Source organism: Neoarthrinium moseri, assembly GCF_022829205.1.
Source record: "Neoarthrinium moseri strain CBS 164.80 chromosome Unknown scaffold74_Wmoseri_CBS_16480, whole genome shotgun sequence".
Taxonomy (NCBI): Eukaryota; Fungi; Ascomycota; class Sordariomycetes; order Amphisphaeriales; family Apiosporaceae; genus Neoarthrinium; species Neoarthrinium moseri.
The window spans coordinates 136,047-150,714 of NW_026055188.1; the positions used below are offsets into that span (position 1 = coordinate 136,047).

General features: G+C 54.0%; 2 protein-coding genes across 2 annotated transcripts; both read right to left on the reverse strand.

The window, feature by feature from the left end:
• Positions 1-564: 564 nt before the first annotated feature.
• JN550_011837 (uncharacterized protein) lies at positions 565-8,648 on the reverse strand (the record flags this gene model as incomplete). Its single annotated transcript, XM_049310245.1, has 2 exons — positions 565-1,688; positions 1,745-8,648. The coding sequence occupies 2 exons, from the start codon at positions 8,646-8,648 to the stop codon at positions 565-567; spliced, it is 8,028 nt and encodes a 2,675-aa protein (XP_049166228.1).
• Positions 8,649-12,456: 3,808 nt separating this feature from the next.
• JN550_011838 (uncharacterized protein) lies at positions 12,457-13,579 on the reverse strand (the record flags this gene model as incomplete). Its single annotated transcript, XM_049310248.1, has 2 exons — positions 12,457-13,399; positions 13,482-13,579. 2 exons carry the CDS (start codon positions 13,577-13,579, stop codon positions 12,457-12,459), a joined length of 1,041 nt encoding a protein of 346 aa, XP_049166229.1.
• Positions 13,580-14,668: the final 1,089 nt, after the last annotated feature.

The window sequence follows — 14,668 nt, forward strand, 5'->3', positions numbered from 1 at the left end:
GCGAAAGGTGCGGGAGGGGAAACACCAAGTGTGGGGGATGTGGAGGTGAGTAGTCGTGCTAATGCCCACTCAAAGCCGCTAAAGACAACTCTACCTTCACGCGGAGAGAAGTCCGGAGCATGGCTCAAGGCTCTGGAGCTCTGAGGTTGCATGTCCATGCATGCATTTAGTCACTAACAAATCTGCGAGTCTTTTAGTCTCACCAACCCCGCGTTCTTGCTAGGTTGGGGTTGCCCGGTCGCGTCTCGCGCCCATCGTGCGAGGCGCGATGTGGGAGTGATGTAAAACAATGTATAATTCACTTTTCTGGGATGTCACACTGAAAACTAAAGGGAGAGATTTTCAAATGGTAAGCAAGAGATAAGAGTTCAGAGGAAATATTAAGATTCTGCGGGATATCAATATACAGTAACACTGATGGGTATCTGGTATAATGCGAGCTCTTTCCTTTCCTTGAGTGCCTGGCTGGCCTCTTACATTCAACAAGGGACCTTGCTCCCCATAAAACATTTAGGTTACAAAACAAAAGAAATTCTTGAAACAGATCGCTTTCCTCCGTTGTCCTTAAGCCCCCGTGGAATTCAACTTGATCCTGCCGAAACTCATAGAAGGCTTCTTCTTGGCTCCAAGCGACTTGAAGCCCGGCATCGTCTTCTTCTTGGGTCCGACGGCAGTCATGATGGGTACTTCGTCGTGATGTTCCTCGTCGCTATGGCTGCTACCAGATGTCATCGACTCCATGGAGCTACCACCGCTGCTGCCGTTATGACGCCCTGGCGCATGGTTGGACGAGGGCGAGTGGGGCCCCGGGTTTACCGTGAGGGCCCGCCTCATGTTGTGTACGAAGCTCTGGCTTCGCTTCAACTCCTTGACCTGCTGGCGCGCGATGATCATCTCGTACTGCTTCATCATGGTGGGATTCTCTAGTATGTCCTCCAAACTGAAGATGGCATGTGCCAACCCTGGAATGTTCAGGCGTGGCATGCTATCCGTGTAATACCGGGCCAGCTCCGCTGCTGGAACCAAGGAGGATGAGAATTCAAAGAAAGGAATAGACCGTATATTCTCAGCCATCCCAAGTGCGTTTGCACCTAGGATGGAGTCCCATCCGGTCGAGATGATTGAGTGGATTGCACCGGCATGCTCTGGAGATACAGACATTACGGGTGCGTTGATCTGAACCTCTTGCTTTGATACCGAGAGCGGGATTCTGGATGTGGCAGAGTTATCATGTAGGCCCTTGAGAGAGACAGGTTCCATAATGAACGCCGATGTGAGAAGCGATATGGTGGAGCAAAGCATGGAAAGAATATCGTGCACAAAGAGTGCACTAATCTTCTTCTCCGAGAAGGTCAGAGAGATGTCGACGCTGGATGACCCAGTTGTGACGGATCTGACGAAGATGTCTGTATTCTGATTGTTTGACTCCATGCAGTTCAACTTGCAAGTGGCACTGCCGATAGTGAAGTTGTTGAACAGGTCGCGCTCGACATGATCCTGGTGCTGGACCACGGTCGAGAATCGAGTCCACGCCGGCCAGCTTGTGCATTTTTCGATGATCTCGGAGCTTTGCATGTTTCCATGTTCCGGGCTGGTACTAGCCACGTGCTGATTTTGAACGGTGCGCAAGTACTCATATGGAGAAGTGGGAACAGTAGGGATCCTGGTGCGGACTGGAATGATGTTGCCTGCACAAAAAATAGGTCAGAAAGCTTTCAAAACTAGAAACAAGGGTTTGACTTACCAGTTGGGCCTACGACCTCGGTCAACGGCAACGAACCCCCTTGAAGCAATTCTCCGAACACAACATCATCAGAATCGGCGAGGTTGGACAGGACAATCGACCAGGCGCCCTTGAGGATCGTCTCAAAGGGTATACCTAGGTTGTTCAGAGACCCGGTGGGAATTTCCTGGTGAATCGTCTTTGAATCCGAGAACGGGATATCCGGCTTGGTCTTGGAAACCATTTCCGTCATCATGGCACCTTCCAGCAGTGTGCCCCAGTAATCAACAGCGCCGCCGTCTAGTGATGCTTTCTGAGCAGCTCGAACTACGTCGCAGAAACCTGGACGTTGTGTGGACAGGTCGCCTTGCTCATAGAATCTAGCAAGGTCTGAGATTAGGGTAGGCAGGGTGAGGTCGTTGTACTGCGCCCGAGATAGCCTGATGATCAAGGTAGACTGCCTAGAAGAGTCAAGGTACCAGAACTTCGTTGCTGGCTGTCGGAAGTCAATGGCCATCGATTGATCTCTCTTCACCAGTTTCGTTGCCTGACCATTGAGCCGCCAGCTTTGGCATTGGTAGCGTTGGAACTCGGGGTAATAAGTTCGAATCACTGTCTGATAGAGCTGACGGTTGTGGGACACAAAGGCTGTTCTGAGAATCGGGTGAGCCATAGTCAACAGATAGCACGCATGTTCGAGCTTGCCCCAATCAAGTTGCCCATTGGCATTGATAAGGAGGTAATTGACGTTGCCCGGTGGGTTCTTCAACATGCCCTCCAGGAACACTGTCTGAGTGGCGGAAGCCTCTGCGATATCCTCAATGCTGTCTCGGTCGCCAACTTGGGGTACGATAGCATCGTCGACGAAGGCATTGGAAGGGCTTGACTGCATGTATCTGCTGTGTTCCGGATGGTATCTTGGGGCATCTGGCATCGTGATGCATCGGCACATCTCGCTGAGAGAGACATCTCGGACCACATCAAGGATGGAAATTGACACACCCTGCTGTCGGCATTTCACCACTAGATCATGAGCTAGGTCAACGTCACCGCCCAAGGTCATGAAACCATCGTTGGGACGAATCGGGTCATGGATGTCCAGAACATCAGCCCAGATGGCTCGCATCCGCTCTTCGCTTTGCGTTAGAGGCAAGGGTTCGAGGCCAGCTGCATGCACTTCGTTCGGGTTTGGCACTGACGCAAGTCCCAGTAGCTGGGTCTTAGAGAGTCCCCTGATCATCTTTTGCAACTCGCGGTAGCTGACATCGAATGAAGGTGTCAGAGGCAGCCGGCGAACAGGGACGAAAGTGTCGGGCAGTGCCTCCCGCAGAGAAAGCCCCGCCATCCGCTTGGCCAGGTAAAGTCGCTCCTTGGTGGACGGGCTGACCCGAGACAAATCCTCTCCGTGGAATAAGTCGTCATCGAGCTCAATAAAGGCCGCGAGTATAGGAGCCGAATCGCTGTCGGTATAATTGAACGCAATCTTTGTGACAGCAACATCGATGTTACGCCCAAGACATCTGCGAAGGCGTCGTTCGATTTCGGAAGTCTTGAGAATCTCGCTACCGACCTTGACCTCCTCAGATTGAGTTGAGACCAATTCAAGCTGCCCATTCTCGGTGTAGCGCACTAAATGACCAGTCTTCAGAAGTCGGCCTGGGCCTTCAGATGACATACCGCTGGTGAGAGCTGCCTTCTTGAGCTGAAGAGGGTCACGGTCCAGCTCATGCCCGATTGCCAGGGTCGGCGAGGAGATTACCAGTTCACCGACTGCACCGACAGGCATGAGCTTGTTGCTATCCGAAGGGTTTACAACCCAGAAATTGCCACAGTACGGGCTGCCAATGCCCCTGACGGCACAAATATCCTGCACCTCCGAGGCGGATATGCCCAAGACGCAAGCCTCCGCAGACCCGTAAGCCAAGATCACCTTGGCTTTGCCGGCCCACTGGCTGTAGACATCGTCGTCAAGCTGATGCGTCCTGAAACAAACCACAGCGATATCCGGTAAGCTTTCACTTGATAGCCTTCGGGACAATGTCGGCGTGAGGTAGGTCCAGTTGACATTGAACTTTTGGGCCGCGCTTGTGAAGTCGGTCATAAGTGAAGACTCTTCGATGCATATGCAGGCGCCGTGGACTAGCGTCGTGAGAACTTCGGCCAACGAAATATCGATACTATATGACGAGTAGTGCATGACTCTGCTGGAAGGGTTGATTCGCAGTGCCTCGCCTTGGCCAACGCATGCTGTTGCCAGCGCTGAATGGCTATAGGTGATCCCACGGCGGGTCTTCACCACCTCTGGGGTGAATAAAACGCAAGCCACATCGTCGCCATCCGTCTTAATGGAGGATACCATGGCAGGCTCTTCTGGGAGTGAAGAGATTGTTGCATCATTGATGAAGATGACCTGGCAGTTGATATCCTTAAGGTGCTTGCGCACGCTATCCGAAGCCAGTACCATCTTGGCGCCAACATTCTTGATGATCCAGGAAAATACCGAGGGAAGGGAGGCATCAATGGGTACGATGCAAGCCCCAATGTTTAGGACTGCTAGCATGACTGGCACAACCCATCGACTCTTCTCCATGATGATAGGCACCGGTGTTTGGTGCGTGACACCAGCACTTGCAAGAGCACTGGCGATCACCATGGCCATTTTGTCGAGCTCACCATAGGTGAACTCGCCATCCCATGCACATACAGCCTGTATGTCTGGGTTCTGGATAGCCTGCTTTGCAATCATTTGATGGACGTGCTCTTTGGCAGGGGGGATCTTAGGCTGACTGTTCCACGAGACGATTTGCTTGTGATCATGCTCACTGAACAAGTCGACGTCCTTGACCTGGCGCACCTTCTCGAGGGGAATCTCAAGTATGGTTTGGATTGCCCTGCTGAAAGCCTGAGCAACATGGCTAGCTTGAGCAGATGTCAATAGGCGATGTCCTAGGTCAACGGCGATATTGCCGTTCTTGAACACGACATTCATGTTGATGTCAAACTCAGAAGAGTGCATAGACCGCAAGTGATGGAACTTGGCACCAGCAGTGGCCTCATCCAGGATGTTCTCATACCCAAAGGACAGGCATGTGTTGAAGAGGCTCCTGCCCTTGGTGTCCAAAGCGCGGTGTATGTTGCTGACTGAAACATGTTGATGGTGAAGGGCAAGTTGGTGGATTTCTTCCGAGTCAAGGAGCAACTGAGGCAGAAGCTCAGAGCCATGCACCTCAAGTCTGCAGACCAGGACCGTAGCGAAGCATCCCACAGCATCTGCCAGTCCATCAACAGGCAAGTCTCTGCCAGACGTCTGGTACCCGAAGCAGGTGGATTCAGAGCCTGTATACGCCCGCAGCACGAGACTCCAAGCTACTCGCAGTACGGCGGCAACATCGATCTTGTACTTGTGGGCAAATGACTCAAGGATATCGTGCGGCAGTCCAAGGTCTACGAAGCTGTGTTCATATTCCTTGGTGTCGATGGATTTAGCAACCAAGCTCGGGAAATGGCAAGGCTGTACATCCTCGAGATGTTCGCGCCAGAATTCGGTGCTACAGGGAGTCGTCTTCATGCATCGGAGATATTCGGGATAGTGAATATCCGACGTGCTGGGCAATTGATGGCTGAAGTACAGCTCCTCAAGCTCTCTAAAAAGGATGGTAATGCTTGCAGCATCACACAAAGCTTGGCTGACTTCCAACATCAGCAACGTTTTTCCAGGAGCCTGGCAGACTACTAGACGATGCCAGGGTGACCCCTTGCTCAGGTTAATGGGGTTGAGTTTCTCCATCGAATACAACGCGTCGTCGGGATGGTTGTTTTCGATGAAGAGCATGTTGGGCGAATGGCGGCGTAGGACGATCTGATCGAAGAGGCCAGCCTTGGAAACACTTTCGAAGAACACCGTTCTCAAGGCAGGGTGCTTTTGAACTACCTGCTGCCAGGCAGCACAAAGGAGGCCAACATCCACATACTTCCCAAGCGTGTTGAGTTCATACACAGTTTGACATCTCGAGCTTCCAGGATTCAGAGGTTCATTAATGAGCAAACTCTGCTGATTTGCCGTAACGGGGTAGATGTTCTCAATATTGGAGACTTCGATGCCGAGATGCGGCAGGACATCTCGGTTTAGCTTGGCCAGGCCCTCATAAGACATGTCCATGAGGGGAATGTCGGACATGGAAAGGGAAGGAGTTTGGAATTGAAGACGGTGAATCGAATCGCGAAGAAGTGCCTCGAAAGTACGAATCCAAGATTGGATGAGGTCCTGGTGGAGCGAGTGTTGGTTGTAGAGGAATTTGAACTTGGCCGCGCCTTGGTCAATGGCAGCAGACACCTCAAACAGCGCGATTCTACCCACGGAGGGACCAATATCCGAGGCCTTCGAAGACAAGGTTCGGCCAGGGATAGGCAGTCGTTCAAGAAGGCTTTCCTGGCAGTCGAGGCTCTGCATTGATCCAGCGTACGTGAAAATGATTTCCAGTGGACACATGGATGAGGCAAATGAGTCTGCACCATTTCCGTTGAGCATGTTGGCTGCAAAGTATGGCACTCCGCGAGCGGCGACTGTTCGGCGGGCATCCTTGACCCGGCATAAAACATTGAACATGTCGTCCGATGGAGTGATATTTAGAGCCAAGGGGCACAGAGATGTGAACCATCCTACAGTTTCGGATATATCCATTTCGGTGTCCAATGCGGCTCTATCGTGCTCCTGATTCCAGATAGCAGGGGCCTTTCGATCTCGAAATGTTGCGCAAAACGACAGAAGTAGTGCAGCCATGAAAATATCGGAGGAGTCTGTGTGGAGTGGCTGATTGCTTGTTTCAAGCATAGAGGTGAGTTCTGGTGGTAAGGTGAACCCGGCGGCAATAGTGTTTCCATACTTGTTGGATGACTCATTAATGCCCCAGTATGTCCAATCCGCTGAATGCAACTTGAAAGGAAGTGCCTCTGGCGACTCAGTGCTCTCGATACGGCGGCGCTGGCTTGATGTCCATGCTTGGTACGACACTGCTCGACCGGATACCAGGCTGCCGCTCAGAAGGAGCTCCTCCAAGTCGTCGTTAATAACTCGCCAGGACTTTAGATCCGTGACCAGGTGGTGCGCAACCATGTAAAGCATTTGGTGGCCATCGTGGGTGTGAAAGTGATGAGCAGCAAAGACGGGGCCGTTCTCGATGTCGATACTAGCTTGTGCCTGTTGGATCACTTCCTCCACCTCAGCGTTCGTTCCTACAGAATGATGTCCGAAATGGTACGATGAAGATATCTCAGTCATCGTATACTGGGACCATGATCCCTGCCCCGCGCGGAAACGTGTCCTCAGCATGGAGTGGTGTCCAACGACAGCCTCGATGGCGGCGCGGACATCCTCGACGCCTGTCGCCTGCTTGAACCGTAGAAGAATGCTTTGATTGAAGCGATGAGATCCAGTCTTTTCTTCTCGCTTTGGAGCCTTTTGTCCCATTGCTGTATGGAAGTAGAGGCGCTGCATAGGAGATAATTCGAATCCTTCAGCTGTATCCTCGCCGTTGCGTCCGCTGAGAACCTCGCTGGGTGTCGCCAAGACAGCAAGTTGACTCAAGGACATGGACTGCAAGACATCTTCTGTCTTGAAGGATAGTCCTTGGGATTTGCATCGAACTACGAGCTGCATCGCGGTGGTGTCATCGCCCCCTAAGCTGTTGAACGACATGTTCATGCCGATATCCTTGGTCTCCAAACTCAAAACCTTGGCGACGGCTTTCTGTAAACGCCGTTCCACATCTGTACCTGGCGTCGATAGAAGCTCTTGCGACTCCACTGACATAATTTTCCGGTAGAGGTCCTCATTCGCATTCTGAATCCATGTCTGCAGTTTTCTGCGGTGGATCTTGCCAGTATCATCTGTAGGCATCCGCTCAAGCACAATCCATACCTGCGGAACTGCGGTAGGTGATACCTTGGCTTCAACTGCTTTCCGAATCCCTGGGAGCGAGCTGGTGTAATATGCATTCAGGAGCTTGATCTCGCAGCTGCTGGGACCTTCGACGACACAACTCGATAGCGTCAAGAAAGCAACGGTCTGACCTTCCAGAAGTCCTGCCTTGGGTTTAAGAACTGAAGCTTTGGCAACATCGCCGTTAAGCGACAGCACCTGTTCCACCTGATTGTGATACCTCCTAGATGCCTTTGGCTTCAAGTGCGCTCGTGTGTTAATCCGGGGGTGTACGTCTGAGCTAGCTACCGAATGGCGCCGGTGGTCAGGGTTCGATACCAGTCCATCGATTGGCGCAAGTGGTGAGCTAAGTTGCAAGGGGCTGACAACATTAGGGGGGTGCATCTCTGCAGTCCTGCTTGTGAGTGGTGACGGGCTAAATGGGGTCACGTGGGTTTCCAACTCTGCAATCGTTTTGCACTTCATAATGTCGCGCGTTTGGACAGACAGTCCGAGGTTGATACACTTTGCTCGCAGTGTTCTCGCAGTTCGTGGATCTCCTCCCAGCTCCACGAAGGATTCATCCCGAGGGATCGCACTGACATCTATACCGAGGGTGTCCGCCACTGCTATGCTTAGTCGCTGCTCAATAGAGCCTTGCGTAGGAGACACCCATTTTGCGTCTGCTGGAGGTAGGTAGACAGAGCTGGACCTTCGAATGCCCGCCCTCCGTGGCCTTGAGGACGCATAAGACTCTGGCATCTCGCTGAGAGAAAGGCCGAGCGCATCAGCTACTGCCTCAGCGGCTGAGGCCAGGATCTCTTCGGGTATATCTTGGTGAGGCGGCGGTCGAGCGGTGTCGATGAGAGGAAGAGGTGTCCGCCGTTTTACTGGAAGGGCCATTTCCTCTGTTCCGATGAAATCTGAGTCTTGTTCGTATACTCTCGGTTCTTGTTCGAACAACCGCAGAGAGGTGTCGATTGGGGGTAGAGACAGGAATGTCGACATGGTTTTGACACAGTATCAAGATGCCATGTAAGTGAAAGATCTGCGGCATACGGGGGGTTTGAGATGGGTGGTGTGCTGACGTCCTTCCACGAGATTGCAACGCTGCTGGCCGACGGGTAGGGATTATAGTATGTGTAAGAGTTCAACAGCATGAGATTCCCAATCCCAGACTCACAAATGAAACAAGTAAGACTGCTTCAACTTCACGCTCGATGATTCTGAGCGATGTCTGGTAGGAGTTGGGTGAAGAATTACAAGAATAGAGTGTAGCATAAATCAGAGTGGACAGCTCCCATGAATATGAGCTGCGAGCTGAGTCTAGGCGCAGGGCGAGGTTGCAGCAGTTTGGGGACCCTTGTACGATGTCCAGAAGGATCATCATACGGCTCCCATTGACATCACACCAACTCGGCGCCGGGCGAGGTCGCCGATTGGCGCAGCGAGCTCTTACAGGCTGACTTTGGGCCCGCGGGATGCCCTCCCACATCCCCAAAGGGTGCCTCACAGCCGTCAGGGAACTACTAAGCAAAAGAGACTTTCTTCACCCCAGAAAAGATGTAACCCTGCCCGAAGGGTACTCCATGGTCCCATGCGGATGCAGGTCGATGGTGTGTAGTAAGCACGCAGTTGGGACCCTGAGCCGGTGGCCTACCATGTATCGCGGTGCTCCGCCCCAACTCTAACAGAGCTCAGCGAGGCCGTGCGTCCATGCGAGCTTACTTACGTACCTGTTGCGCGCCAGAATCGCAGCATTGCCGGGACGAAAGGCAGACACTGTTTCATGCGCTTCATCTTGCACGTTTCTAGCCACAGGCGACGTGGTTGCACGCGACCTTCCGTCGCCCATCTCGAGCAACGACGATGCTGCGAAAGCGTGGAAGGGTAAGTTAGGTTGGAGCTGGAGGGACCCAAGAACAGCCGTCGACGGGTAGCGCCCGTGCAGCGTCGGCAGCACCAGCGCTATGGATGGCCTTCAGCCACCCTGCCGCGACGTTGGGTTAGCGTCCCAGCCCCACTGCCAGACACTGCCGCACCCTTCTAGCCCTCTGGAGCTTAGCGGATTGCTAACTATAGACCAGATTTGGCGGGAAGTTCCATGGCCCGTCACCCAGGACAAATCACATTGCCTCTTGCGCCTCCAAGCTTCTGGGAGCCAATGACCCTTCCTCCCATCTACCGAAGGCACAGACAGCATGTAGATCTGATCATGAATGATCAGGCCTGGGACCGCTGTTCCTGACGACACATGTGCAGTGGGTATCAAGAAATCAGATAACACATCAATCCTGCCCGGCAGGCAGGCAGGATATCGCCGTCCTAATGGCATCCAGGATTTCTCATGGCCAGTGTCGCGAGATCCGCCCCGCCCACCAGAATGGCACCATGCAACGCACAGAGGCGCACCATTTGACTGTTCCGGCTATATCGTTACCCAACTGCTGCACTGGACTTCTTGAAGGATCGCACCCCCGGCCACTTTTCCTGCGGCCACCTAGGTCACATCGTCAGTTGCTATCGCTCCTTTGAAGCGGGCCCGCGCCGATCGCAGGAACTCCTTTGGGTGCTGCAAAGTGTTCCTGAAGGGTCTTTTCTTGTTTGACGTCACTTTCGTTAGAAGGGTCGCCCGATCACTTGCGCACTTGGTGAAATCCCCTGATCAGGAACGCTGGCATCGTGCAACCAGACTGACATGAGAGCGTCGAATCAGGTTGGTCATAATTCGCCCTCCCCCCAGAACCGAGCTCGAGGGATTGCAGCAAAGGAACAGACTAATTTCGGCGAGGCAGTGATCATTTTCGGTTGCTGCGCTACCTACGTGCAGCCTTTAATTGGAACGTGTATCTAGGTAAGTAAGTCAGCGAGCCTAGAGGGGGCATGTGGGCCATTTCCTTACTATTTACCTAGGTAGCACGCGATGCACTTGGTACTACATACCTAAATAGAAGAATAGATACTTGCCCGGCGCCTAGCTCGTGACATTGGAGTCGAGTCCGGATTGAAGCGTGAGCACAGAGGTTGAACGCCCACCCGCTCACACGCAACCGCTTACGTTGGTGTTCCCTGACCGAGGCCTGCGCAAAAGCTGCATTTCGCAACGATACCTAATCAACTATACCGAACGACGTAGCCTCAGATGCGTAACTGGTAAGTCTTGCGCGCATCATCTAACCAGATGAACACAGGCGTCAAGACCATTGTTGCAAAGATCAGCACGCTTGCATCCTCGCAAAGGGCATCGATCGGCGACAAGACAACGCGTTTCCGGTTCCGATTCCACGGATAAACCTGGGTGCCCACGTTTTCAGCCGGGCTACAGGCAAGACAGGCGCTTCCCGCGCATCTAGGTAGCCCTGGAGGTCTGGAGTGGCCGGTACAGAGGCCCCAGCCAAACGTTCATGATCCCCGTCCGTGGCCTGGTCACAACGCAACCAGCTCCGGGATCTATGAACTTCAGTATATCAAATGGGTTGAGCCAGTTCAGCACGCCTTCAGCATTCGACCTGCGACCTCTACCTGCCATCCAATATATTTCTTGGTGCCAGGACTGTTTAGACACCTCGTGATAGTTCCAGTTCTCGGATAGAGTCTCGGATGGAGTCTCGCAGCCTGACAAAATACACTGTAACAAGGAGAGGTCGAAGGTTATCAGATTTGGCCGGTCGTCACCATTCAACATGAGCTACATCACCGCATCATGCCTTCGTCGTTTATTGCGAATGCGCCGGCCGCGGGAGCCAGTCGCAACCTCGCGATTGTGACGTCGCTACATGATTAGCCCAATCCTCAGGAATCCTTCAGTAGATGAAACATGGTAACACAACGGCCGGTGATTTCATAGTTGCGCACACCCACGGTCTGGAGATCCCTGGACCTGCAGGCCCATTGAACCGTTTTCAGCAAGGCTGGAAGCAGATCAATCACCTCGCCAGCCTTTACCTCAATTGGTCAGGTTTCTAGGTTGTCGCCTATACTCGATGGGAGCACCTGTCAGGCCTGCAGCTCATTCAGTGACGCTGCCATCAACCCCCAGGCGGCGTGATTAGGAATCGGCCAAGATAAGCCTCCAGCCCACAGCGATCCGTCCACTGCGCAACTGGGGCGAGCGAAAGCGAAAGGAAAGGGCCAATGCAATGTGCCCTGCATGCTTACAGCCAGTTCTAGATCCATTGGCGTTGCATCTCACCCCCCCAGAGTCACCACGTGGGGGCCGGGCAGTCGGTTTTTGTACGACGGCGAAATGTAAGATCAGCAACGTCAATCAACGGCGTTGGACGCTCCTCCACACCTGCTGAATCCTTCGTTTCACCTTGAGCCCAATATTTGATCATTACAATTTGATGGTGTTGGAACTATCAGTCCAGAGCCCTATTAATCCACCTGTCGAATGGAAATACTGAGAAGGCCAGCTTCCCATCATGCGGCGATGTATGCGGCAATATCTAAAAGGCCGCTCTATGCAGGCACAAGCTCCAACCTCAACGCCGGGCTCCATTGCCGCGCCAACTCATTAACCAAGCACGAGAATCCCTCGAGCCTTCATTTTCGCTTCCTGCGAGCTGTTGCTCCGCCAAGTTCGCCTCCACACGCGTCACCACAGCACGAGACCAGGACTTGGGCCCCGTGCCGGAACCGAGGTGCAGGCACGTCGATAACGCATCCAGGCCACGCCAGCAAGACTTTTTCCGCCTCCCACTGAAGTCACTTGGGTCATTCGAGATATACCCGAGGCAGTGACTCAAATGTGACCTCCAGCTCAGCCGGCCTCACACCTACCAGCCACCCCTTGAGGCGCACTCCCCCACTATCGTCACATCCCCCAAACGACCCCCCTCAACCACTGTCCCAACGCAACCACGGCCTGTCTGGTCTTCATGTTCGCGTCCTCCCTGGTCTCATCGTCCCCGGCCAGCGCATCTGGCAGGCGAAGATCAAACCCATGCAGGGCGTCCGGGACCAACAACCACTTGACGCTCCGGACACCCCCACCAGATGATGCCCCCATGACGACCTCGAAGCCGAAAGCAGCGTCGGTAAGTTCCAGCATCCCCCGTGCCCCCACCCCAGGCCGTCCTACCTGCTCCTCCATCCCCGGGACTCGGCGGCCGGCTAGGCGACATGCCATGCGCCAAGCATCGTGAGCGAGTATGTCAAGTTCGGCCGCCAAAAGGCACACATGTGGCGGCAAGGCACTGGCAGGTGCGTAGAATGGTGCATAGAGCGGGTCTGTCATGTCGGTCCCCGCCGGCGTGTATCCCCATTGTATGGATGGGAGAGCATTTGCCATGCTGTCTGTGGCGCCGGATCGGGCAGAGCTCAGCCCTGGCTTATACGGCCTAGTCTTGGCCTTTGCCGACGCCGGAATGCCTAGCTCCAACAGTCCGCAGCTGCTGAAGACGGCCCGGAAGGCGACCTGCGTCCGGATCCTAGCCAGCTGGGCGACGGCAAAGGCGAGGGTGGCGCCCGAGAAGGAACCGCCGATGGCGGTGCGCGTGCGGTCTATCGGCAGACTTATGTCGTTCATGACCGCCAGAATCACGGCCTCGAGGTCGTAGATGGCCGTAGGGTATGGCGCGTAGGGCGCTTTGGAGTGGTTCAGTCCGACCACCATGACGCCCTGTGTGTCGGCAAAGAGTCGATTCCACCGATCATCGTCCGTTGCGCTGCCCATGGAGAAGCCGCCGCCGTGTACGGTGAAAAGGACTGGCAGTGGGATTCCTGTGCTCATGTCGTACGACTGTGGCAGGAAGACCCTGGGTGCTGTCTATCAGTGCTCTGGGTCCGGATTTGGACAGCTGGCATCGCCAGCTTGGAAATTATAAAGGAAGCGCCTACCGTATAGGGAGATGTGATCTCGTGTCATATTGCTTGATGAAAGTTGGGAAACTGGCCGGTGGCCAATTCGACCGGTAGAGCTCCCCTATTGTGAGCATTGCTGTTTGATATCGCCTCTGGAAAGAGTTCTCCGTCTGTCATTGACTCCGATATATGGCATGTTGGCGTGGTGGAACTGGCCAACAAGATGTGCTATTCACGGTGACTAGCTATCACTTATATGCCCGGTCGTTCATCGTCGTATCCCCAGCTGTCTCAAATGGTTTCGCTCGGCAGCCATAACCACGATGGAGATATAAGTCCCTGTCATCTTCGGGGTAGGGAACGAGATGCTATTCTGAGAAACCCACCCCATGCCACTGGGGAAAAACGAGAAAAGGTGACGTGATGATTCCGGAAGGGTAGAGAGGCATTGCACCCCCCGTGTCCACCAGCAGTGCCATGTCGCGAAGTCCCGCCGAGGAGGAGACCATCAAGATGGTAGGTACCCTTTTTCCCGTATTCCCGTGCACGCTTCGTGTCTCGGCAGGGCTCCGCTCGCGCTCAGGAATGCCCATGTTCGCGGACGGCTCGACTATACCAGGAGCGAACATCGTGTGCGCGCCCGGGCAAATGAGCGTCGCTCCCGAAGTGTCAGTTAGCGGCGGCGCGGTGCTCGCTTCAAGGTTGGGCCTGTGGTAGCGCGGAGCGGTCCCTAATTGGCCAACGGCCGCCCCCCGTATTCGACGCCCTCGCGCGCCCTTTAGTCAGCTAAGGCTCGTATTGTAGGTCTTATTTTAAGCGCAGTGCGGCCCTGTCCCTGTCCAAGCCGAAACGAGTGGGCAGTCGCTCCAGCCAGGCTAGCCTCAGCCCTACGATCTCCAGGCACAGATTTCTTGGGTTTTATTTCCTTTGACAGGCTCGAGATATAGCCAGGAACCAGGACGAGTCTTGCCCTGTTGTTTTGTCCTTCTGCATTAATGTGATTAGCGGCTGTGCTAAGAGAAGCGCTGCGCGCCAGCAGCTTCGGTGGCGGCAGGCTTGGGAAAGGCTATGCGCTTCCCCGGTCCAAGACTTGCCAACTCCCTCCGCTGCCCTCTGCATCGTGTCTGTTCCCATAGGTTTCCCATGATGCTTCATCGAGAACCCTGGCCGAAATCGAGTGATGATCATGTAACTACGACCGAACGGCTGGCATCTTAGCTCGG